The following is a 25,041-nucleotide window of genomic DNA, read 5'->3' as shown; positions in this document are numbered from 1 at the left end:
CGCCGACAGGCACTAGGGGCTCCGAGAGCCTCTGTGTCCCCAAAACTGGTTTAAGTCTCCCACACACCCGAGCCCTCATCCCTGCCAAGGCGCCTAGGCCCCTCTGCTGAGCCCCAATCCTGCCCAATTGTCAAGCTAAGACTAAACTACAGTTCCCAGAGTGCATCGCCGAGAATCAGGTGGCTGGAGTCAGGTGACTTCTGCCCCGCCCTCGCCCAAAGTCAGGCTGCCGGGGGAAGCGGGTACAGTCCGAAACGGATCCAGCGTCTGGTGTGGTCGGTTCCCTGATCCTAGAGGATCTCAGGTGAGAGTCGGCGCCGCCCCAACAGCCTCCCTCCATTTACCCGGCCGAACCCCAGAGGGTTAAAGACTGGCACTATAAGTCGGTTGAGGATCTTGCGGCGCGTCTAGTTCCCCTCCAGCCGCGCAAATTCCCCCTCCAGCCGCGCCAGGGTTCCATCACCTACCAGGAATCCCGGCCTCGAGACACCAGACAGCCTCCAGATTGAAAGGCCCGCGAGGTGGTGAGCGGAGGCAAGGGACACGGGGCTGCCGCGGTGGTGTGGGTGGCTCCACCCCAGTGCAAGTCCGAAGCCCCCTCCCCGCCTTTGGGTTAGTTGCGACCTGAATATGGGTCGCAGAATTTGCAGATTACTTTGGAGGGAGAAGATGCTGGAAAGCCCATTCCACGAACCCGCGTTGGTGTGCTGAGCGCCGGTCTGCGTTCTGGGGGACTGGGTAGAATGAGACTCCGCCCTGTATTCCGGGGCTTTCAGGCTTGGGGAAGGGAAGACAACTGCCTGGGCCCTACCCTTTTCAAAGAATTGAGAAAAATAATCACCTGTGCTTTATGAGAGCTTGCTAGGTGCCCGAGGCAACGGTAATGGTCATTTTACAACATTGCTTCTCAACCTTTTTTTTCTAATGAACTCCTTCCCACCATCATGAAATTTTAATAACACTGATTTAATCAGTTTATGTACTGTCCCCCTTTGGAGAATCACAAGCCATGTTTTGCATTTCATCTCATTTAAGTCCCATGATGTAGTCTCACTGCCCTTGTTTTCACATTAGGAAATTGAAGATTGAGGAGGTTAAGTAGCACCCCCAAAGTCACACAATTAACATTTGGTGAGCCCAGATTCAAACCTATGCAGTTTGTCTGCAGGGCACACATTCTTGCCACTTTCTGTGTTTCACAAGAGAAGGAGACTCAAGGACTTGCAGGTTGTAAAACAGTTGACATGATTAAGTCAGATACTTGACAGCAGCTGGAGATCCCTGACCCCAGGTTGCTCCTGGGACTTGTGGTTTGAGAATGGGAGACTTCTTAAAATGGTATCTGAGTAAAGCCTGGAAGATAGAACTTACACAGGAAGAGGGCCATGCTGACAGAGCCCATGGTCATGAAATTCTCCCATTTCTACCTTGTAGCATTCACAAGACATAGTTTTAGTGTATACATATCACTCTGACCCTTTTCTGACATTTTCATCAACTTAACCTCTCAATGTCTATCTGTCCTGGTGTCTTTCTTCCAAGGTATCTTAGCCCCTGGGGCTGGGGGACTTTTGCTGACCAAACATTGGAGTTTCTCCGTCCACATTCCACTCCTGCAGGATGAGAGAGGAGCTGGTTAGGCTTGATTCATATCTTATTTCCGGAGGAAAACCCAGACTTTACCCTGAGGGACATTCTGAATCCTGAACTTAGGGACACAGGGACACAGGGAAGTGTGAGGAGCAGAGAGTGGCAAGAGTGAATGGGAGACCTGTGGTCATTCCACAGACACAGGAGAGCAATTCCCTGCAGGTCAGGGTACAGAAAGTGGGTGGTAGAGAGCATAGAGATACAGCATCAAAGGCAAGGACTCCAGAGGAGGCCAGAGACAGAGGAGGTCTGTGCTGGCAGGTGTGAAAGCTCCTGAGATAAAGACCTAACAGATCAAAGGGAGCTGCTCAGACAAGACAGACCCCTGGAGGAGACAGGGACAGGCAGAGATCAGGCAGGCTGGAGCCCTCGGGAAGACGTCTTTGAAGGGAGGCAGGGAGGCATGTATCAAGAGGTGTCTTGAGGCCTTTTGGGAAAACTGAAACCAGAGAGGTGTTTCCACAGAGCCCTCTTCTAGCTGTCCCCGCGGGAATCCCCAGAGGCTGTCAGGTGGGAGGGTCTAGACTCTGCATGCTAAGGCAGCAGGTACAGACAAGTTAGAGATATCCATGCTGACTTGCCCCATCTTGACCTGCGGTTCATCTGCTGTACACTGGGCTCTAGGTGTTATGTAGTGCATCTCCCTCACTTAACCATGAGTTTCCCCTGGGCTAATCTGGGACTCATCCCTCACTGGGTTCCTTTTTTTTTTTTTTTTTTTTAAAGAATTTATTTATTTATTTGACAGAGAGAGATCACAAGTAGGCAGAGAGGCAGGCAGAGAGAGAGAAAGAAGGAAGCAGGCTCCCCACTGAGCAGAGAGCCGGATGCGGGACTCGATCCCGGGACCCTGAGATCATGACCTGAGCCGAAGGCAGAGGCTTAACCCACTGAGCCACCCAGGTGCCCCCCTCACTGGGTTCCTATCATGTGTGATCCCTGCCAGTCCTGGCGAGGTGACATTTGTTAAATGAAAAAGTCTTGACCTGGTGTCCTTGGGTGGCATTAGCCCCTTACGCTTTTGTCCTGGGACAAGGAATGCAATTACTTTCCTTAGGGTTCGTAGGTTCACCAAGTCAAATATCTGACCACAGTTTGGATAACTTTTTGAAAACAAACAAACATAAAAAAAAAAACCAGGCAATGAAACTGCATTCTTTCTTTTTGTTAACTAGTTACAAGAAGCAGGTGAAGAGGGAAAAAGTCAGTAGTTGTCTACCTCAGAGTGGAACCTTACACAACACACTTAGCCTTTCTGAGCCCATGGCTCCACATATCAAAGAAAGCTGTGTTCCACATCCCCCTCCCCTCAGTCACCTCTGAGCTGGTGATGCAAAGCGCATGATGAGGTCACAAGCGTGAGGTGAACGTCCTTTATGTGCCTTGATTCCAGCTGGCATATTGTCCATTTGTTGCTGAGTTGCTCCAAACTTAACCTGAACTCTTGCTGTTTGTTTTTCTTCCTAGTTCTTTGAAATTGAGGAACATGATACGGAGTTCACTGATTATTTTTATCCTTCTTCACCTGAAGCTCATAGAGAAGTGTGGTGAGTTTAGAAATGGGTCATCAGCTTCGTAAAGAGGGAGATGGTGCAACAGAGTAAGTAGCCAGACCTGTTCATAGCCAAGGGTTTAGGATTGTCCGGCCTGCGTGTGTCTGCCGGCTCCTTGGCCAAATGACCACTGGGTGGTGGAGCAGACGCAGGTATGGGGTTCAGGACTTTCACAAGGATCTAGATGATTCTGCAAATAATTGGCCTTCTTCCGTGAGGTCCCTGTTACCTTTCCTGTACCACCAAAGTCAAACTGAGGCGCTCCAACAACTCTGTGCTCTGTGGAGAAGTGTGGTGAGTTTAGAAATGGGTCATCACAGAAGGAATTCTCACAGAAGGAATTCTAGGTCCTAGGAGATGCTGCAGAAGTGAACGAAGTCACCACCTTGTTGCACCTGGTTCTTCTGTCAGGCCCAGATACATGAGGAGTCTTCCCAGCATCCCCTTGTAAGATGAAAAAACCTTCTCTTAGAGAGAAACCGAGAAACAGGGTGCAACAGCCCAAGTGCAGCAAGGGCCTCACGTAACACAGGCTGGTTGTCAAAAAATACCTTGGGGTTTGGGCATCCTTATGAGGTTTGCGAGAGCAGCAGGGCCTTTAGATTAGAGGCCTGTATCATTCTATCAATTCTCCCACTGCCCAAAACATTGCTGAAATTTCTTCCATGAAAAGGATGGAAAGTATTTACACTCCTAGGATGGCAGGCCAGTTATTTTGATCATCAGCTTAGCTATTGTCAAGAATCAAATATATCTCAGAGTGCCTGGGTGACTCAGTTGGTTAAGTGGCTGCCTTCGGCTCAGGCTATGATCCTGGGGTCCTGGGATCAAGCCCCAGGTCATGCTCCCTACTTAGAGGAAGCCTCCTTCTCCCTCTCCCTCTCCTCTCCCTCTGTTTGGGCCCTCTCTCTCTCTCTAGCAAATGAATAAAATCTTTTTTAAAAAATCAAATATATCTTAAAATCCCTGACTAAAGATTTCAAATGACCCTTGTACACACAATACAAATCCTGCAGAAGCTTCCTGAGAGCCGTGCACAGTGGCGGTACCGTAACAGTCATGTGGCCTCTTGACGGCTCTTCCAGATTTGTTAAATAATCAGTCATGTTACTTTGCAGTCACACCTGGTGGATAAACAATTTCCAAGAAAGGAAAGGTGGTACCATGAAGCCTGGTGTTTCTCAACATGAATTCCAGAGCCCCACTCCAGACCTGCTGGTTCATATTCTCTGGGCCTCAGGCCCAGGTGTGTGTCACACCTGCACTGTCAGGCTTTAGATAAAGCCCAGGAAGGAAGAGAGCATCTGGCCACCACACCTGAGTTATACGGAGGGGAAACTTTGGCCCAGGAGAGGGTAAAAGTCATCCCCAAAGGTGGGACCTGCACAGGATCCCTGCTCCGTTTTATTTCTTTGCATTCTTCCTGAATGTCATTGAAAAAGAATGATGTAAACACCATAAAATCAAGTGACTAGAATGGGGGCTCTAATCTCATTCTGCTTGTTTTCTCTTTGCTCTGGGGATTGGTCATCAAGGACTGTAGACGAGTCTCTGACTTCTCTGGGTGGAATCTTGAGGCACTGCCACCTAGTGGCGAGAAGCTCGGCCTCAGGCCCAACAGGCCTGGGTTTGAATCCTGCCTCCTCCATTTCTGAGCTGTGTGGGCAAGACACTTTCCCTCTGGGGATTCTGTTTCCTTATATCCAAATTGGGAATGATAATACCCACCTCTCACTGTTACAATAATTAGAGAATGGGTTAGCAGTGTGGCAGAGTGGGTGGGATGGGAAGCACAGTGCGAGGTGCCAGTAAGTATTCCTTCAGAAAAAATTTTAAAAATACCCTGCCTCAGGGGAAACTTTGGATGGTTTCGTGAAGACTTGTTTGGTAATTCTTATGGTTTTCAGAGCCTCTTGCCCCGGGGCAAACTTTAGAATGCACTTTCCCTGGATACAATGCCTGTTTCTTAACTGCCTGCCATCTTGAGCTTGAAAATGTCCTGCCGTGTTTACCTGATGAGAACAGCCGCCAGCAATTATTTGGCACTCAGGCCACATAGGAAATGTGTCACAAACACTATCACACTGTATCTTCACAGCGCCATGTGAAGTACGTAGTGCCGTTCCCTCCACCTTATAGGTGAAGAAAGTGGCCCACATAGAGGTTATAAACAAGGAAGGAAGGAAGCAGGGGAGTGACAAAGGCCCAGTCGCTCAGCTGCTAAGTGCCGCTGTATCCAGGGACTCTCAGTGAGGGGAAAGAAAAGAGTCCATGATCTGGTTCTCAGGAGCTCACAGCCTCTTCTTGTAAAGTGCTAAGAATATGGAAGAACAAAGGCCACGCGGATCTCTAGCTTGCCATGACCACAGCCCAGTAGAGCCTTTGGGCCCGAGGTTATGAGTTACCCCAGAGATGTGGGGGCTGCCTGGCATCACTCTCTGTCCTGGGCACTGTCTCGTCAATGGTTTTGCTTATCTGGTGTGGTCCTCAACTCTAGATAGAAAATAACAACAGGGACCTTAAGTCCTACCACCTCCCAGCTGTGCAAGCCCAGAACAAAGCCTCACATTACTATCAAGAGTGTGAAAAAGAAGGGACAGAGTTGCCAAAGCTGCCTCCGGGTCCTTAGGCTACACATGAGCCACTCAGCTTTGAGAGGCTTGGCCGCTGCCAGGACCAGCATGGGAACATACCCACATACCCACTCAGTGGGACCCAGCCAGGCAGATGTGAGGACGGTGCTGAGACTAGAGACCTCAGACTGTGGGATTCTCCCTGTTGGAGGCTTGCAAGTGCAAATGACAGAGCCTGTGTCTGTCCACATTCATGGTGCAGGGTTGTCTTGGAGAAGGCGGCCCTCCAAGGCCCCAGGTAGCAGAACCAGGCCCAGAAGTACAAAGTTCCAGGCTGGCCGATTCCTTGGCAGGAGATGAGGTTATTGTTCTTAGAAATGTTCAGGCAGAGGAAGAGCAACTTCCAGGTAGGAACAATGAAAAGGGGGATCAGACAGTGGAGGTTTTATCCCGAACTTTTAAGTTCCCTTCCAACCTGAACACCTAAAACTTCTGATCTCACTTCTTGATCTTCTGTCTGGAGGGAACCGGGAGGAGAGAAACCTGGGCCCTGCCTACAGCCATTCCCCCTACAAGGAGTATCTTAATCGAGTTGAGCTCCTTTCCCGTGGGCTCCCTTCCTGCCCAGTCTAGCTTCATGACCACTCCTTATTCCTTATGTAACCCTGAAGGCCCTTAGGTAAGGGAGGTGAAGTAGACAGGTGACTGGGGCTTTGAGTACACCTGGGAGTAAGGTGGGGTGGGAGTGTGGGCTGCCCAAAGAACACAGGAAGAGGTCAGGGAGAGGCTAACTCACTCGGGTTCTATGGCCTATTTGCTCTGGGGTATTTGGCCTCCCAAACCTGCTTCTTCCCTCACTCCCAAGGCCTATTTGTCTACCTTATCCTGCATTAACACCGTAGTGCCAAAAAGAAATCACTGATAGTGAGACTGTGGTAGTCACCATTTTCCCCCCACTCCCCAGTATAGTCAGCCTCAGGAAGGGGATCAGTGAATGGCTTAGGCTAAGTTAGTACAGAGTCCAAAGGGGTTCTTTGGAAACAAGGTAGCCGGGCCCTGTGTATCTCTGAGAGTACAGAAAAGGGCTGGACCAGTTCTATAGGGCCATTTTAGCCCCATGAACAGAGGAGACCCCAGTGCTTTCCCATCTGAAGAGGGGGTTCAAGTCTACATTTTTCAGTCCCAGATTGATGTGTGACAATTTTTGGGCTCCAGTATTCTAAAACTCTGGGTCACTCAGCCTCAGAGCCTCTCAGTGCGGGGAAGAAGAAGCTATAGTGTTTCCTGCTTGGGCCTATGTCTACCTCTCTCTGGCAGCAGAAGGAGAAAGAGCATAATGAAGGCTCAGGTTTCCAGGCCCAGCACCCATCCTCTCAGGACCTCCATGTCTTCTAGAAGATGGGGGTTGTCCCGAGTCAGAGCTCATGAGTTCAGATATTGGGGATCCTCATCCCAGTTCTTCCTTGTGAGCCTAAGTTCTCTGACCTAATGATTTGTCATTGGTTTGGGTCCTTCTAGAGTCAACAGTCGACCTCACTGTTCCTCCCACTGTGAAGCTGGAAAATGGAAGCTCAGCCAACATCAGCATCACCCTTCAGTAAGTCCCTGGGCCCAACTCTTATCATCAGCCAGTTCATTCACCCCATGGCCAGGTCAAGGCTGACCCCTGGCTCTGTTCATATTTCAAGTGTGATACCTTTGCCCCTTCACTTTAAGACAAGCCAGAGAACCCGAGGGCCAGTGGATATTCTGTATGGGGTCATCAAGTCCCTCTGTCCTGAGAAAATAAAATAAGCTTTAAAAAAAAAAAAAAGCCAGAGGAAGGTGATAGCATGATAGCAGGTGATCTGCAGATGCATGTCCTAGAGTCTCTCCACTCCCGGCCAATGAATCCTTGTTTCAGGAACCTTTTCCTTGGCTGAGGTGACCTTGAGTGATCAGCATTTGATGCTTCAGAGTGGTCCCTTCCAAGGCTCTAAGTATTTGCTGAGAGCCCTGAAGGTCAGGGATCAAGGAGCTGAGCTGTTCTAAGATCCCTTCCAAAAGCAGAAGTAACCTTTTTGGGTGGACCCCATTCATGGCAACACTCCCACTTGGCCTTGTCTGAGAGTCTTACTGGCTAACATCTGCTGGTTCAGTTGTGAGGTACCGACCTAATATAGACTGCTAGAGAGCCTGCCTTCTCCCTGTCCTTCACGGCTTCTCCCTACTCTTGCCTCCCAGCCATGAGGATTCCCCGAGATCTAGAATCCTGTCCTTTTCTCTTTACCCTTCTCCCCTTTTTTCACCTCTCCTGGGAAGTCTGATCTCCAGCCAAAGCTTTGATAGGAACTTGGATTCCGTCCCAGCTCCTGCCACCCCTCTACATGGACACCTTATAAATCTGACAAGCCATCCCCTCACCACATCACCCCTCTCCGGAATCCTCAGGTGGCTTTCCATGGCCTTCCAGATGAACCCCAGGTCTGTACATTCACATATCTCCTGGCTTTCTGGGGACACACTGGTCTCTGCTCAGACCTAAGCCCTTGACAGCTTTCTTTACCAGAACAGATGGCAGGGTCCTGTTGGTCTCTGGACACTTCATTTGGCAGTCACAACCTGTTCCCCACCTTCTCATGCTCTCCTCTGGCCCCTGTAGGCCTCTTGTCTCCCGATACCGATGGAAAGCTCCTAGGAGCAAGGACCCCACCACGACCTCTCAGGGCTTAGCACAGAGCACTTAACTATAATTGCTTGAGAAGTGACAGACCCAAAATCCCTAATTGCTTGAGCAGTGACACACCCGATGTGAAGTTCAGAGGATTGGTTGAGATCTCACAGTGTCCAACTTCTCAGCAGTAATCAGACTTTTATCCTCCACAGGCATCCATTAAATGCAACCTTGGTGATCACTTTTCAAATCACATTTCGTTCAAAAAATGTTACTATCCTTGAGCTCCCCGATGAAGTAAGTAATGAATTTTAACTGCTGGGTAACAAAATAGTTTTTAAGTAAGTGCTTTTCAAAATAGGCTACCTTGTTTTTATGCCGTGGGCTGCTCCTGTTCCATAATTCTAAAAATCTCTGATTTGGGCTTTGTTTGTCTTTGGGGATGGGCATTTTATGCCGTGTAGTTGGAATGAGGAGGGTGGTAGCAAGAAATTTGAGGCAAAAATGGTTCTGGGAATGTAGAAGAAATTCTTAATAAGATGGCTTTCTAAAACTTGGCTGCTTAGAGGGCATTGGCAGATGAGCAGTAATGTCCCTGCTTGAAAATCTATGAGAAATGCAGAATTGTGGGCCCCATCCCAAACCTGCTAATTCAAAACCTGCATATGAGCAAGGTCTCCAGATGATTTAGGCCCACACTGAAGTTTGCAGAGCACTTTTCTGAGATTCTACTGGTTGAAAGTTATTTCCAAAAACTGAGGCCAAATGCTAACGATAACTATTCATAGCTCTTATGCATTCATCTGTTAATATACACATTGCTCCTACCTTACCAACATTTGAGCCAATTACTAACTGACTAGATTAAAAATATCAGTAGGGAAGGCAGCAATGTAGAGAAAAAACAAGAGTTTAAAAAAAATAGACAAGATAGATGCAGGGATAACTATGTAGCTCGTCATGAGGCCCTGTGTGGTTGCAGAGATGGGCTACAGGTTGGCTCTGAGGCCCCTAGCATGAAAACAGTACTGAAGCATGTGGTCAAATAAAGGGCGTCAACCCAGAAGGGACTTGTGTGGGAGGGCAGTTCTGTCTCACCCTCTAGTGAACAGCACACCTCATTAGAGCCATTTCTCTCAACTTTCCCCTGCCGTGGGGCACGAAGCCTGCCGTAGGGTAAGAAAAGCCATTGGTTCTCACAGCAGATTGTGGCACCCAGCTGAGGTCTGGTTTGATCCACAGATCAAATTTAGAGTCTGAGGAATGATGCAATCACCTAGTTTAGGGCCAGTAAAAATCAAACGTAATCTTAAGCAAGGAAAGCCTGGCGCAGAGAAGCCCACACTGTGTGCTTCCTTGTGCCTAAAGTGCACGCACAGTCAAGACCAATCCATAGTGTTGGTCAGCACAGCAGTTTCCCCTGCAGATCAGGTGAGTCTGGAAAGGAGTAGAACAGGGCTTCTGGAGTGCTGGAAGTGTTCCATTTCTTGACCTGCGTGTTTGATCTTGGTTTATGGTTGATACTTCATCAAGCTGTGATGTGTGTACTTTCCTGCACATATATTATGATTCATTTTTATGTAACTTTAATGGTGGATAACACTGTATATGTCTGTAATTTTTTCTAAAATTATATAGTGGGAGTCAAATCCAGTTATAGAATGATCTGTACGGGCGCCAACCCACTTTCCAGGGGCCAACCTGTACGGCACCCCCCATCCAGCTCTAAGCACTCCTGTCTACTCCCTGTGCCTTTGGAAACCACTAGATAGAATTTGGGGGTCAAGCAATCTAGGAATCTCAGATAAGGGTACTCCACCCAATACAGCACCAAGTCCTCATTTGTAGACATAATTGTAACATTAGTCATGTCTACTTGATGGTGTTGTGAGGAGTAAAAGCAAGTATAAAATTTCTAGAATTGTATCTGGCATGTAGAAAGAAAGCACTCAGTAAAAAATAGTGATTAATTTTGCTGTAGACCTAAAACTGTCCTTAAAATAAAGTTTCTTGGGGTGACTGGGTGGCTCAGTCGGCTAAGTGCTTGACTCTTGATTTCAGCTCAGGTCATGATCTCAAGGTCGCAAGATCAAGCCCCGTGTCAAGCTCCATGCTGAGTGTGGAGCCTGCTTAAGATTCTTTCTCTCCTCCCTCTGCCCCTCCCCACTTGGCATGCACATGCTCTCTCTCGCTCTCTCTAAAAAAATTGATTAAAAATAAAGCTTAATAATTTTTTTAAAGATTTTATTTATTTATTTGACAGACAGAGATCACAAGTAGGCAGAGAGGCAGGCAGAGAGAGAGGGAGGAGGAAGCAGGCTCCCCGCCGAGCAGAGAGCCCGATGTGGGGCTCGATCCCAGGACCCTGGGATCATGACCTGAGCCGAAGGCAGAGGCTTTAACCCACTGAGCCACCCTGGCGCCCCAAGCTTAATAATTAAAAAAAAAAGATAGTGATAGTTAGTATTTCCTTCTGCCTTGTATCCGTTGATTTCCAGTTGACCAGTTTTCTTCCTGCCTAGTTCCTAAAGGGACTTAGTGGCCACTTAACAAATATACAAACAACATTACCAAAAAACCTTGTTAAAAATAAGAAAAAGTAAAAAAAAAAAAAAAAGAAAAAAGAAAAGAAAAAGTAACCAAGAGTAGTACATGGATGGCATGGGGATGTAGCTTGCACGAGGCAGGCCACGAATCGGACTCTGGGCTTTGCGGCAGCCACTTATACCATTTCACTTGTTCTGCCAAAGCCCCCTGATTTCCAGTGCTAAAAACACCTTCCAGGATCCTCATAAAGAAGCCACTGAATTCTAATGGCTGCATCTTCACAGTGCCTGTGGTATGGGTGGAGGTTGGGGCCCAGAGCAATACCCAGGGAACAAAGTGGGGGAGAAGGTTCAGGGAAGGTATATCATTCTGCTCCCTGCCACACTTGAGAGATTTGAGAATGTCGGGGGGGGGGGGTGGTGACTGGGATATCAGATATTGCAAGCAGGCCTCCAAGTACTGTTTCTCAGAGGAGAGCTTTTGATAAGTATTGGTCAGAAAGGAGGGGAAAACGTTCTCTCTCCCTGAAGGTGTCTACTGTGTGCACCTCTTCTGTTTTGTCACTTGGCAGCTACACTGGGCATGGGGCAGACATCGTTTGTGGGCATTGAGGAGCCTTCCATTATAAAAGAAGTAGAAGTAATAGCAGTCATAGTATTTGGACATTATGCCATTCATAGCAGCCTTGTACAGATGAGCAAACTGAGGTCAGAGCTCGAATAACTTGCCTGAGATCTCATGGTTAGGAAGAGGAGAAGAGCTATCCCACCTTCCCTGGTAGTTGGGGCAGGGGAGGGCCTGAGGGCCCTGTAACACACAGGTATTGGCGGGGGGAGCATGCAGGTAGTTGATCCAGTGTTTCTCCCTCTTACTGGTAAGCTCTTAGAAGGCAGGGACTGTGTGTGGTCTGTCTCATCATTCCTAGAGTGTAGCCTGGAGCTGGACATTGAAGTCCTAATAACTGTAGCACCAGATTGAATTCAGTTTTCTTAACAGGTTGTGGTGCCTCCTGGAGTGACAGATGCCTCTTTTCAAGTGACATCTCAAAATGTTGGACAAGTTACTGTTTATCTGCATGGAAATCATTCCAACCAGACTGGGTAGGCTAACCTCAGCCCAAGTGGGCCTTAAGCAATGAGACGGGAGGCTGGCAGTGTTAAGAACAGGGGTGTTTCCGTCAAGCCCAGCCTCAGCTCATCTCAGTCCCCAAACTCTTTCTAGCCCGAGGATCCGCTTCCTGGTCATCCACAGTGACATCGTTAGCACCATAAACCAGGTGATTGGCTGGATTTACTTTGTGGCCTGGTCCATCTCCTTCTACCCGCAGGTGATCACCAACTGGAGGCGGAAAAGGTAACCTGCTAAGACTGATGTGAAGTCACTAAAGGCTAGTAAGATGGGAGGCATTCCAGAGAGGCTGTAGGCGGCATGGGCTCAGACTTTCCTCCTCTGCTCTTCTCTCTTCTTGCCCTTTCTAGAAAGTGTCCAGTGTGAAAGTTCTAAGAGCCTGTGGCAGGACTTAAAGCTCTGGGCATTTGGTCTGTGGCCCAGTTCAGCTCCTCTGTGTGAAAGCAACAAAATGGGGCTTTTCAGGAAGGGGAGAATGGGCAGGGTTGGGGGGAGTCCACCACATCTGCTCTGTTCTTGGTCCACCCAGCCCTGGAGGAATTAGTGTCAAGTCTTGCAGCAGGGCCAGGCTGGGTCCTTCAGCCTTGGAGGTGAAGCCGCCCCACCCTGACTTTAAAGACACAGTGGGCCTAGAGTTGTGTCTCTGCACAGCAAGGACCCAAGCTCTCTTGAGTCACCTCTGCCAAATGGGCCTTGTAGGGGGCTGCTGAGCTGGGAGCCAGGAAAGAAGATGCTTCCTCTCCGGAGGAGGCCTCCAAGACTTTCCCTGTGGGGCCAGGACTTGAAGAGGCAGGAGACAAGGGAGGGCAGGAGGGAGGAAGGAAACTGTTTCCCAAGAGGGCAAGATTGGGTGGCATTGACTGGGGTATGCAGAGGGACCTGAGGGCGGTGCTGTCCTTGGGAAACCTGGGCCCTCCTCCCCTTGTGCTGGAAGCTCTGTCCCCTCTCTTCCCTCCAGTCTCACCCTTTGCCCTGATTTCTCTTCATTGCTCCCATGCCACAGTGTCATCGGTCTAAGCTTTGACTTCGTGGCCCTGAACCTGACAGGCTTCGTGGCCTACAGCGTGTTTAACATTGGTCTCCTCTGGGTACCCTCCATTAAGGTATGACACTGCCTGCCCACTGCAGCCCGGCCCAAGCTGGTGGGTAGCCGGGCTGCACCTCACCCCCAAGCTTCTCCCAACCCCTCAACCAGGAGCAGTTTTTCCTCAAATATCCCAATGGAGTGAACCCTGTGGACAGTAACGATGTCTTCTTCAGTCTGCATGCAGTCGCTCTGACCCTGGTTGTCATGGTGCAGTGTTTCCTCTATGAGGTGAGAGATGAATCCGGTGCCCACCCCACCTCGGGCTGCCTAGACCAACACCCCCCACCACCTGCTCCCCACTCCTCCCGTTTTACGGAAGACATAGAAACTCAGCGTCTACTCACTGAGATGGAGATAATAGAGCTGGCCCTGTGCTGGGTACCGGGGACACCCATGAACCTGAGCCCTCAGGACCCCAGGTCTGGGGTGAGGGACACAGAGAGGCGGTCATGACCTATCAGATTGAGAGCTGAGCAGGAGGGGAGGACACAGGCAGCTCCTGGACGCCCTGACAGGGCCAGGAAGGAGCAGGGAAGGAGGGCAGCATGGAAGTGGGGTGGAGTTGTGGTCCATAGTGTAAGTGATGTTGCCATGGTGATGGGGAAGAGGCCAGGGCGGGGCAGCCCCAGCTGGAGGGCGAAACTGTGAAGCAAATGGGTGTGGCTGGGGCTCGGGGTCCCAGAGAGGGGAGCAGGCTCCCGAGGGGTCTGCTTGCCATGCTGAAGAAACTTTGGCCTCAGCTGTATTGCTGGAGGGCTGTATTGCTGGAAGGTGTCGCAGCAGGGAAAGGCACCATTAGGGCAATTTTCAGGAGATCATCAATAGGTACGTTTTGTCTCACTTGCCTGTGGATACACTGCTTCCTTCGGGGAGCTCCTTCTGTACCTGCAAAGTCAGCCAGGGACTGCTTGGCTCTTGCCTTCACGAACTTTCTAGGTTTTCTTACCCTTTGCTGTGAAGCTGGGTAAAGGCCTGCTTTGGGGCAAGATAGGGTGAGGGATGGGTTCCAGAGGTGATCAGGCTCCACCTGGATCATGGAATGAGGCACAGGCCTCTCGTGTGTTGCAGGCCACATTCCCAGCTCCTGGTGGCCTCCGAGAGGCACCCAGCTCTGCAATGTGGGAACAAGAAGAAAATGAGCTCCGGAAAATCTAAAAAGGACTGAAATAGACCCTGAGAGTGACAAGGGTGTGACTGGTACTGGGCTCTCTATGCCCCCACCCCAGCCCCTACCATCTGCTCCCTTTCCTTCTCTCTGTCATCCTCAGCAAGGCAACCAGCATGTGTCCTGGCCTACCATCAGCTTCCTGGTGCTCTCATGGGTCTTCGTGCTCGTCACCATGATTTTGGCTGCAGTTGGGGTAATCACATGGCTGCAGTTTCTCTTCTGCTTCTCCTACATCAAGCTCGCAGTGACGCTGGTCAAGTATTTTCCCCAGGTGCCTCCAGGGCCTTCCTTACTCTTCACATGGCCATTAGCGTGGGAGGCACAACAGGGTGCAGGTTCTGCTCCCATGGGGCAGCTTGTAGCTGGGGTGTGGAGATGTGAATGAAAAGTTGCAGTGGAAGTCCTGAGCCCAGCCAGAGCAGGGCCTAGCAGAAAGCTAGCAGTAAGCACTGCTCCCTTCCCTGGGGCCAGCAGTCGCCTGAGGGTCAGTAGAGACTTCTCTGAGCTCCTGCACAGCTCTGAGAGTCAGGTTGTACAGGTCCCTTGTCTCTCCATCCCGATCTTTCCTAAGGACATCAGTTCTTCCCCACCACCACCACCACCCTTGCCCCCGTTGCTACAACTGATAACTCTGACAAGCAGTGGCAGGAGACTTGGGAAAGAGCCAGTGAGAGGAGGCAGCCCAGCATCCCATCCAAAGAGGTTTTCCTCAGCGGTTCCATCCAGGATACACCTTAGGGACCCTCAGCATGCTCCCTCAAGTACTGGGTCCTATTCAGATTCGGAGATCTAAGAGTCCAACATGACTTCCCCCTTAGCCCAAATGGCCCAGGACAGGGGGAGGTGTGAAGTAGCTGCCAGTGGCGGGCTCCACCCCTGAATCTAGGGCCTCCTGTAACTCACCCCATTACCCATGGAGGAGCCTCCTTCTCAGTTTCCCCAGTGCAGAGAACCTTGTATTTCATGGGTTCAGGAAAGAGAGCATCCATCCATGCCCTCCAAGAGCCAAGGCATGTCTCTTAGAGGGCATGGAAACAGATCCAGGCTCTTAAGGATGAGCAGGCCTTAATTTTGTGGGCAAGAGAGGAGGGGGATTCTAGGCCAGGGGCAACCTGCACAGCAACATAGGCAGAGAAGTACGGGAGGCAGCAAGAAGCACTGTTGAAGCTAAAAAGGTAGGGCCAGAAAAAATGTATTCTAAAATATAAAAACGGTAGGGTCAGGCCTTAGGGGGCTAGGGAATAAGGCTTCGGAATGGTTGGGGTTGGTGGGGGGGAGGTCTTGAGAGAAGTAGGACCACAGTCCCTGAGTGTGGGAAGGCTTGGGCCTGGTCAACCCAGGAGACAGGAGCCCCATTTGGAGATGTCTGGAATTGTCCCAAGACTGGAGAGGTGGCCACAAGCATGAAAGAGGGTGGAAGAGGATGAAGAAGGGAACTTGATAGGTAGAGAAGACCTGGGAGAAGAGCCACTACAGAGGCCACACCTTTCCTTTTGGGTGATAGGGAGGTTGCCCCAGTCAGAGAAGTCCAGAGGGTTCTGGTGTTGGAGGAAGGATGTGGGGCAGTGGCAGTAGAAAGTGGGGAGATGTCCAAGTGGACCTCCCCAACTAGACCTAGGAACCCTGAGATGCAGTCTCCAGAGCCCAGCCAGAGCTGAGGTGGGAATCAAGTCCGCTCTACAGATGGGAAAAAACTGAGGTTAGAACTTCCCAAGATAACCTCCCTCCAGTGGTGGAGCTGGGATCCCAGACCAGGCAATTGACCCCCAGCCCATATTCACAAGCACAACATGAAGTCCAGGCTGGATTTCACCTTCACTGGAAATGAGAAGAAAAATCAATTGCTAGAAAACCAGGATAGGGTCTCATCCCAGAACAGGGAAGGATAAAGATGGAGAAGCAACATCTCCCCCTCCTTTGCAGTTGTGAGGTGCAGGGGTGAGAGGAGAGCTGTTTGCTATGTGCCAACATGAGACACAGGGACCCACCCATACTGTTCCGTCTGCTGACAGACTTGTCAGAGCCCAAAGGTCACTGTGTTCCTTGATGCTAAGGCCTGAGCACATGAGTGGGAGGAATTAGAGCTGTTCTTGTTTGGAGTGGTGGTCACAAGGTCTAAGAGGCGGCCACCCAGCCCCCTCACTGCCGTCCTCTGTCTGACCCAGGCCTACATGAACTTTTACTACAAAAGCACCGAGGGCTGGAGCATTGGTAACGTGCTTCTGGACTTCACTGGGGGCAGCTTCAGCCTCCTCCAGATGTTCCTCCAGTCCTACAACAATGGTGAGTCAGCCAGCAGACTGCCTTCCCATCTGGTGGGCTGAAGGCACAGGGTGGGGGCCAGGCTTCCTGGGATACCTCTCCACCCCCATCCACCCCCAGCCCCTCAGCCTAGGAATCTGACCCAATCCCAGCACACAAGGTGAGACTCACCTGAGGGGTTTTACAGTGGGAGGATTTGTGGTTTCCTGGGCAGATGAGGACACCTTCCTCCCTGCCCCCTGCCATCACCCCGCAGCCCCCACGTCCTCCAACTGCTTCAGGAGCTGCCAACTTAAAACCAAACTCTGTCCCCTGTGACTGTTAACAGACCAGTGGACACTGATCTTCGGAGACCCAACCAAGTTTGGACTCGGCATCTTCTCCATCTTCTTCGATATGGTCTTCTTCATTCAGCACTTCTGCTTATACAGAAATAAACCAGGGTATGACCAACTGAACTAGCACCCAGGGACCCCAGCATAAATGGCCCCGGGTCCTGTGCCCACCAGGAAGGTTGGGGCAGAGCCTGGAGCACAGGGCTGGCTCAGTGTGCTGACAGTGTTGCAAGTGCTCTCTTCCTCAAGGCCAAACACCTTACACACAAACCAGCCTGCCCTCAGCCAGAACTGTCCCAGGCCAGGCTGGGAGGAACCTCCCTCTGAGACAGATGGCTGACTCTGCTTTGAGATGGAAAACCACACCACTGATGGCCCCTCCCAGGCCTTGCCGGCCGGGTGTCTGACCCTCCTGCATCTTGATGCCGCCGTCTCTATTTTCTTTAAGGCTTCAGGCAGCACACACGGGTTCTGACAGCCGTCCCAGGCAGGACTGGGTGCTGAGCTTGGAGCCGAAGGCCTTGACCTAAGTGACCAGTGTTTCTGGGAGCAGCTTGAAGGACTGATCCCGCAGTTGTGAACCAAGGGTGCTTTGCTGCCACTGGTGTGTTCCCAGAGACCCAAGCAGCCAGGTGGTGTGGCCAATGGACTCAGAGGTGCTGGTGCTGGTGGCAGAGGGGACAGGACTTTTGGGATTAGGCCTTGGTGGGGGGATCCCTTCTCTGAAGGCCACATGCTCTGAGCATCCACCTTCCTGACACTCATTCTACATAATTCAACACGCACCATATCACAGGCAGCCCAGGTTAGGGTCTGGTAAAGAAACTGGATTTCAGAGCCTTGAGGTGCCCAACAGATTGGTTCTGAGCTAGGCTTATGCCCAGATCCTCTGGATCTTTACCATACTACCCCCTTTTGGATTTTTTGGAGGGATGTTTTGAAATGAGTAGCTAAATTTCTTCACCTTCTGCCTACCTCTACTTCCCCAGAGTCAGGGACCCTATATAAACCCCTTCAATTGCTCCTTATCTTGTGTCTGAGTATGGGACACGTCTGTGCGTGCACATACATACCAGTCTGTGCCTTAGAGGCCAGTAAGACCTGCCAAATGGTGAGAGTAGCTCCCATGTAGGGGAGAGGCTGGACCCTTCCTTCACTTACCCCAGACACCTACCTGAGACTCACCAATTTTTTGGCTACTCAGGAGCCTCCCTTAAGGACTTGAGACCACTTCACACAAACCTCATGGGCCCAGCCCTTATTCCAAACCTCCTTCCCTCTTCTCCCAGGCAGCTATCCTTCCTGTGGCAGGAGGGGAGGGTCCCAGGATGTGCCTTGTCAGTTCACTCTCAGACTTTCTACTGCAAGATTAATGTGAGGTGCCTGTATCCTTAATTAAAACCTGATTTGTTTCCTTTCTGCACACTGAGCATTTACCAGATGTGGGAGGCAGGTGTGTGGGCTTAAGAACCAATCCTTAGGACTTGGGGAGAATTCGGGTAAGGAAACGCATGGGTTACACAGTGATGGCGAGGTGGCTGCATGCTGATGGGGCACTTCATCGGAGAAGCCTCTCGGGTAGTGCAAGATGCCTGCCTGCTCAGGGCCAGGTAGGTCATGTGGGTACCATGTCTGTACAGGGCATGTTGCTCAAGCTGGGGTTGTGAGCATGGGTTGGATGGGTTAAGGGCACTCTCGGGGGGGGGGGGGGGTGGCGGGGTGGCATTTGTGCTGGGCCAGGCAGAGGCCCTGGTAATCTCCCAACTTATCCACATCTCATCTGATCACAGCCTCTGGAAATGTGGAGTTGCACTCCTGTCTGTGATAAACTGTAGGCTCTCAAGAGTCGTAGAGGACAGGTATTTTTTCCCATGAACCCCTTAGTGCCCCAAGTGGAGCACAAGCTAGGGGAAGCGAAGAGTGCCTCACCCCACTTCCAGTGCAGGGGCTCCCAGATGTTCCTACAGATGTGGCCCTGGCCACATAGCAACAGGCAGGCCTCGCATCAGCTGGGCTTCATTTCAGAAGTGGTTAGGGGACAGGCTGGTCAGCCCTACCACCGAAGCTTGGAGTACTGGACTACTTGGAGTAGCTGCCATCCACCCCTAGACATCCCAACCCCATGCCTCAGCAAAAACCCCTTGTAAATTCCAGCACTGTTTATTTGGGCCCAAGATGTCAGGCATGGGGCAATTTCATACTACTCCATTTCCACAGGAACCAAAGCAACGCTGTTGTTCCCATATGTGATTTAGTAAGCTAAATTCAAAAGTAGAATTGGCATCTCCAAATAGTAAGGTAAAAATGCTTCTGTATCAAAGTTGTGATTAAAAAAATATAAAGTTAAACCCACAAGTATAGAAGGAACTGGCAATCCTGAGAACTGCCCTGAAATGTCACCCTTGGACTTCATCTAAATCTTTTAAGCAGGTGAACCCTGGGGAGGCCATGGGGTAAACTGTGAGCCTGCCTGGCTTCTGTTCAGACAAACTTCTGTGTCTCTGGCCGTGTGTCAAGTCCCTACTGGGGAAAGCAGGAAAAAAACATGGGGTATAGTCATTGCAGAGCTGAGACATGGGGGCAAGGCCAAGCCCTGGAGCCAGGGCTCAGTGTGGGAAAGGCTGGCCCCACCAAGCATTCCCCAGCTTCCTGCCCATCTGGGCACTGCGAAGACCAGATAGCCCCAAGGTCTGGGGAGGCCAACAGACTGATAATTCTGAGGATGAGAGCTGGTCCCAGAGCCTGGGGCCAGTGGTGGGAGGTGGGGAAGGAAGGCTGGGTCAGGTCCCAGGGTCAGGCCTCTGGGACCAGCTCTGGCCCTTCCAAGCCAGGGGCCAGTACTTAGCAGAAGCCAGGATGAGGTGCTGACAGAGCGTGGACATGTGTCACTGTAGGCAGGCAGGCCCGAGTCCGGGACCATGGCGGGCTGCTAGGACAGCATGGACTGCTGCACTGCCTTCTGCAGCGACTGCCGTGTCACCAGCAGGCGCACCACCTCCTCCGAGCGCTTGGTGAGCCGCTTCCGGGCTTGGTCGTGCGTGACCATGGTCATGTCCCAGCCATTCACCTGGCCCAAGGAGAAAAGACAGCCTACCTCAGCTCTCTGCCCTCTGGGATCTGGAAGCAGGATGGGCTTTGGGGTCCTGGCCCACCCAAACAGTCTCCCAAGCTGATGTCTCTGGGCTGGGGGATCCCAAGCGCCACAATGGAGGCACACAGTGGAGAGAGACCGCTCCCTTCTGGGGGCAACTCCAGCATGTGCTCCAAAGTGCTTCAGTGAGCTTCCCAGGTTCCCCAGGAGGCAAAGGTAGCCTCTGACCCCTAGTGCTTCTGGCACCCCAGAGCCTCTGGCCCAAGCCTTGGTTTCCTCCTCTGGGACATGTGTTACCTGCATAATCTTGTCTCCAATCTGCAGCCCAGCAATTTCAGCAGGGCCTCCTTCAGATACTCGTGTGACGTAAATGCCCTGGAAAAAAGCAGCCCCGGTCCAGCCCCAGTGTCATTGGACTGGCCCGCTATCCAGAGAGCAAAGCCCAGCATGGCAAACTCCCAGCCATCCAACTGATTCAGCACCAAGTCTGCCCCAGCACAGGCTGTGCCAAGACAGGGCTGCCCCACCATGCTCTGGCCCCCACTGCTGGCCTCTTCCTGTTCCTCCTGGGCTGGGAGGTCTATTTCCCACCCCCATCCCTACTTATCATTTCTTAAACCTTTTTAGGACCGTTTCAAAGACAGAGCTCTGCTCCTTCCATGAAGGCCCAGGAAACAGAGACCCACCATCTCGGGCCTTTGTCCCCAGTGGACCCTGGTCCCCCTCACCTTGTCTGTCTTGTCTTCTGAGAACGGATTCTGGGAAGGATCTTGGTCAATTCCACCTCCAATGCTGAAGCCCAGTATTAAGTTCTCACCTTGACGCAGCTTGTGAATTTCAACTCTTTGCTGGCAAAGGAAAAAACGGGGTGGGGGCAGGTGGGTATGTGGACAATGAATCTGGTCTATGTCCAGCAGCAGCCTCAGGCTGCCGGCCCAGCTCAGAGCCATGCCAAGGGGGTGGAGACCAAGGCCCTCTGCAGAATTCCAGCTGGTCACCACACTGGGAGACTGGGCGGGGTAAGGTTGAGACTCAGAACTCAGCCACAACAACCGACCTACCTAACCTTCTGTCCTAGCCTCTGTGACCTTCCTGTTAGTCTCAGGCACCAGCTTTAGTCAACATGTACTCTAAGCTCCTGGTCCAAGAGCCAGGAGGCTGTGGCTGCTATAGAGGGGGGCCTGTGTCCCAGGGGAGGGACCACACAGGGCAGAAGAGGTCAGGCCCTGAAAAAAAAAAAAAAAAACTGCAGGTACTCCTTGTTGAGGCAGCTCATTACTGAGCCAACCCTGTCAAGGACAAGACTAAAGATGCTCCAGAAAAGCAGAGAAGTTCAAACTTGCACAGAAAGAAGAGGAAGTGCTGTCCTGGCCAAGGGACAAGAGCAGAGGCCTGAAGGTGCTATGGATACATGTCCATGAGATGAGTGTACTGTACAGGACTAGAACTGGGAGTGAGGTGAGGCTGAGGCCGGATTAGAAAGGCTGTGGAGTACACGCGCAAGAGGGAGGGGGTTTCTCTGTAAGCCCAGACCCTGCTCTTCTGCATGTAGGAGGCAGAAATGGGTTCTAGAGCTCTCCCACCATACTCTGCAGCTGTGGTCCCCAAACTGCTAGGCTCCTTTCGAAGCCCTCAGCAGGAGCCCTCCAATCACCAGAGTGTAGGGGCTAGACCAGATGACCCCACCCCAAAAGCTGAGTTTTAACAGGAAAAAAAAAAAAAAAAACCCAAAGTGACTTGATCTGGACCAACCAGACCTTGAAAGGAATGACAGGAGTTTTTATTCTGGGCCTACTAGGGCTCTCAGGAGTCCAGGGATAAGGTTGGTCATGGTCAGGTTTGATGCTAGAACGACCGACCAGTTGGGCACTCAGGAGGAAATGGGTATCTTCCAGCCTTGGGATGTGGAGGACATGGGACATGACTACTTGGAAATTGAGATCAACAGACTTGAGGACTGCTTGTAGTGGAGAGGAGTCAAGGGAAGCACCCAGCCAAGTGGCCTGGCTGAACACAATTCTCAGCTGGGGACACAAGGAGAAGCATTTTGGAGTGCCAGGAGCTACCCAGACAAGTGTCCAGAAGGCAAATGGACCTATGAAGCCAGAGTTCAGAGAAGCCAAAATGGTTTTAACATTCTCAAAATGTGGGTATCACCTTTTATCACATGGGATAAGGCAGGGACTAGGGAGGAGATCGCCCCTACCCCATCCCCAATCCAAAACACCAGAGCAAGAGGCCAGACCCCACCCACCACTTTCAGACATATTCCTAGTGTTAACAAGAATTGGGAGGGCATGGTCTTAGAGTTCTGAGGAAGGCCAAAGGACCTGCCAGGACAGGAGAGAAGGGCAGCAGGAAGTGTGACTCCGGAAGCCCACTAGACTTAGGTCCTTGTGCCCAAGTGTGAACTCCTCCAGGCCTGCTCCACCTCATCCAACACACCTTTGCACACCTTTGCCCCACCCTCAAGATTAGAGGGGAATACAGGCCCTCAGGCTGGAAGACAAGGCCCTCTTCCAGACTTACTAGGTGATTATCAGGCAGGTAACTGCCCCTTTCTTGTGCTTCCCCTACACTGACTTTCCCACGCCCCATCTCCCCACCCCCCACCCCCCACCCCCCCACCCCAATCTAAGAAGCAAACCTGGCCCTCTTTGAGGCAGCTAGGGATCTAGAAAAGCAAGGTTGGTGCAGTCAGGGTGAAGCGTAGGACAGCTGTCTGCAGGTGCAGAAATGTTTCTTACTAAGGCTAGAGCTGGTTCTCTAAGGTCAACCTCACAGGACACTTTAATCAGTGGCTTCACACCCTGTCACCGCCTGACTACCCTGCACGCCCATCGGAGATACTGCAGTCTGTCCCGTGGCTTCAGGACTGGGACTTCCATCTGACACAGTGCCTACCCAGCAGGCATCTCTTCTCAGAGAGATCTGGGTTCTTCCTGAGGGCTTCCTTTAGGGCTGAATGTGAACAGACCTCTTTCCGGAACTCAGTTTCCCCACCTCCGCCTAGGAGTTTGCCTCCCTGCCCCATTCAGCTTTGGCACTGGTGTCTGAATCTAATGTCCCAGTCTCTTCTTCCCCTTACCTTTTCTAATAGCATTTGGAACCCGAGACAAGCCAGTGGGGAGAGCCAGGGGCCTGAGCTAGCCCCCCAAGGGTCTGGTCTCCTCAGTGCCAGGCGAGGAACCTGGACATCGTCCCAGAGGCTGGGGAGGCAGGGAAAGTTTGGAGCAGGAGCGAGCCAGTTGCGTGCGCCTCCACTCTGGAGCGGGCGGCGCGGGGTCCGCGCAAGCAAGGCTGGACGGGAGGGATAAGGGGCTGCTAGTCAGGCTCCGGCCACCTCCAACCCACAAATCTCCCTCTGGGCGGCGGCGGCGGCGGCGTCTCCAGCAGGGGAGGAAGCATTTCCTCATTCCAGAGGCTTCGACTCACGGATGTCGCGGCTGGCGCCCGCCCCCCGCAGCTGCCCAGCTGGGGACTCGGGCCGGGAAGGGGGCGCTCTCCCGATACTCCCACAGCTGGGGACTTTCTCCTCAGTCCTTCCCGCCCCTGCGGGCTGGATGGAGTCCAACGAGGTGGCGGTAGTGCGCGGGATCTGATCGCGATTCAGGGTGTTCCGGGGCGCTTGGGTCCCAGCCATTTCTGTTGCCTGGCTGGGGAAGACCGCGGTCCCGCTGGGACAGAGCCGGGACCGGAACCGCGGCCGCAGGTTTGCAACAGCTCTGGGTTCAACGCTTTGTCAACCTGTTTGGGGTGTCAGTTTTCCTATCTGGAAAGTGGGGGCAAGCCAAGACCAAGAGAAGCCCGCGAGCGCACTCACCACCACGGCGGTGACCGGCTGGCCCGGGACGTAGGACATCTCGACCCCAATCTGGAGACCAAGACCAACTCAGTGAAGCCCGCAGCGAAAATCCCAGCAGCCGCGCCCTCCCCGGTTAACAAAGGCACCCCGATTCGGGCCGCCCCTTCATGAATAGTTAACAAAGCCCCAGCCAGTCACCGGTCGGAGCGCTGTTCGGCTTTCGGAAGTCCCAGTGCGTGCGTAAAAAGGCGGGGAGGGGAGGGAGCGTAGAAAGGCGGGGAAGGGGTGGGCGCCCGCGGCGTACGCGTCAGGGGGCGGGAGCGAGGCTTTGGCGCACGCGCAGCGTGGATCCTCCCAGCAACCTCCAGCGCAAGATGGCGCTGAGCGACTCTCTGCCGCTGGCCGTCTGAAGGAACGCCAAGTGTCTGTGTCCGCCGTGGTGTTGCAGGTAACTGGGTGAGCCTGGGTGGGCCGGCCCGAGCCCTCAAATCTTCTCTGGGTCTTTTGAAGGTCCGAGATCCAGGAGTCGTGTGAGGGCTTGGCAGTCCCGGGGGAAGGGGCGCCGTGAACGTAACTCGCCAGGCTCCGGGGGTCACTTGTAACTTGGTTTCCTCCGCAGCTCCGCGAAAAAAACAGGCTGAGCCCCGGCGAATGCGATGGCCGCTGTGGTGGCCAAGCGGGAAGGGCCGCCGTTCATCAGCGAGGCAGCTGTGCGAGGCAACGCCGCCGTCCTGGATTACTGCCGGACCTCAGTGTCAGCGCTGTCGGGGGCCACGGCAGGCATCCTCGGCCTCACCGGCCTCTACGGCTTCATCTTCTACTTGCTTGCCTCCATCCTGCTCTCCCTGCTCTTAATTCTCAAAGCGGGAAGGAGGTGGAACAAATACTTTAAATCACGAAGGCCCCTCTTTACAGGAGGTCTCATCGGAGGCCTCTTCACCTACGTCCTGTTCTGGACGTTCCTCTATGGCATGGTGCACGTGTACTGAATGGGGGCAGAGATGACTTTAAAAAAAAAAAAAAAAAAAAAAAACAGATTGGGAGGACTGTCGCCAGAAATTAACACCGTGTAAACTTAGTTTTTAAGTTGTTGAATTCGCTGCTTGTTCTGTAACGTTATAATTTATATCTGAAGACGAAGAGCCTGTAATATTCTTCAGATTAAATGAAGCGTGAGACACTCCGTGGA

General features: G+C 51.9%; 3 protein-coding genes across 6 annotated transcripts; 2 read left to right on the top strand and 1 right to left on the bottom strand.

Moving 5' to 3' along the window:
* Window positions 1-219: 219 nt before the first annotated feature.
* On the top strand, window positions 220-18,381 carry CTNS (cystinosin, lysosomal cystine transporter). 2 transcript variants are annotated; one of them, XM_080825891.1, is made up of 12 exons: window positions 220-304; window positions 3,118-3,197; window positions 7,295-7,373; window positions 8,642-8,726; window positions 11,973-12,076; window positions 12,198-12,329; window positions 13,108-13,207; window positions 13,300-13,419; window positions 14,460-14,630; window positions 16,525-16,642; window positions 16,950-17,064; window positions 17,405-18,381. In XM_080825891.1, exons 2-12 carry the CDS (start codon window positions 3,137-3,139, stop codon window positions 17,484-17,486), a joined length of 1,167 nt encoding a protein of 388 aa, XP_080682017.1. In that variant the 5' UTR covers window positions 220-304; window positions 3,118-3,136; the 3' UTR covers window positions 17,487-18,381. The 2 variants fall into 2 exon arrangements, with proteins under 2 accessions (XP_080682017.1, XP_080682018.1); XM_080825892.1 differs by having other exon boundaries at window positions 230-304; window positions 14,460-14,552.
* A 716-nt stretch (window positions 18,382-19,097) lies between these two features.
* Window positions 19,098-24,025, bottom strand: TAX1BP3 (Tax1 binding protein 3). 3 transcript variants are annotated; one of them, XR_013968121.1, is made up of 5 exons: window positions 23,871-23,996; window positions 20,776-20,895; window positions 20,345-20,422; window positions 19,769-20,023; window positions 19,098-19,685 (listed from the first exon to the last, which is right to left on the bottom strand). XR_013968121.1 is itself a non-coding variant. In XM_080825895.1 (4 exons), the coding sequence occupies exons 1-4, from the start codon at window positions 23,148-23,150 to the stop codon at window positions 19,886-19,888; spliced, it is 351 nt and encodes a 116-aa protein (XP_080682021.1). In that variant the 5' UTR covers window positions 23,151-24,025; the 3' UTR covers window positions 19,098-19,885. The 3 variants fall into 3 exon arrangements, 2 of the variants coding, with proteins under 2 accessions (XP_080682021.1, XP_080682020.1); XM_080825895.1 differs by having other exon boundaries at window positions 19,098-20,023; window positions 23,136-24,025; XM_080825894.1 differs by having other exon boundaries at window positions 19,098-20,023; window positions 23,871-24,001.
* Window positions 23,727-25,035, top strand: EMC6 (ER membrane protein complex subunit 6). The gene is made up of 2 exons (XM_080825897.1): window positions 23,727-24,300; window positions 24,472-25,035. Exon 2 carries the CDS (start codon window positions 24,509-24,511, stop codon window positions 24,839-24,841), a length of 333 nt encoding a protein of 110 aa, XP_080682023.1. The 5' UTR covers window positions 23,727-24,300; window positions 24,472-24,508; the 3' UTR covers window positions 24,842-25,035.
* The last annotated feature ends 6 nt before the right edge of the window (window positions 25,036-25,041 follow it).

Source organism: Martes martes, assembly GCF_963455335.1.
Source record: "Martes martes genome assembly, chromosome: 16".
In the NCBI taxonomy this organism is placed as follows: domain Eukaryota; kingdom Metazoa; phylum Chordata; class Mammalia; order Carnivora; family Mustelidae; genus Martes; species Martes martes.
The sequence above is the reverse complement of the archived record's forward strand: the minus strand, read 5'-3'. Positions and strand labels throughout refer to the sequence as shown.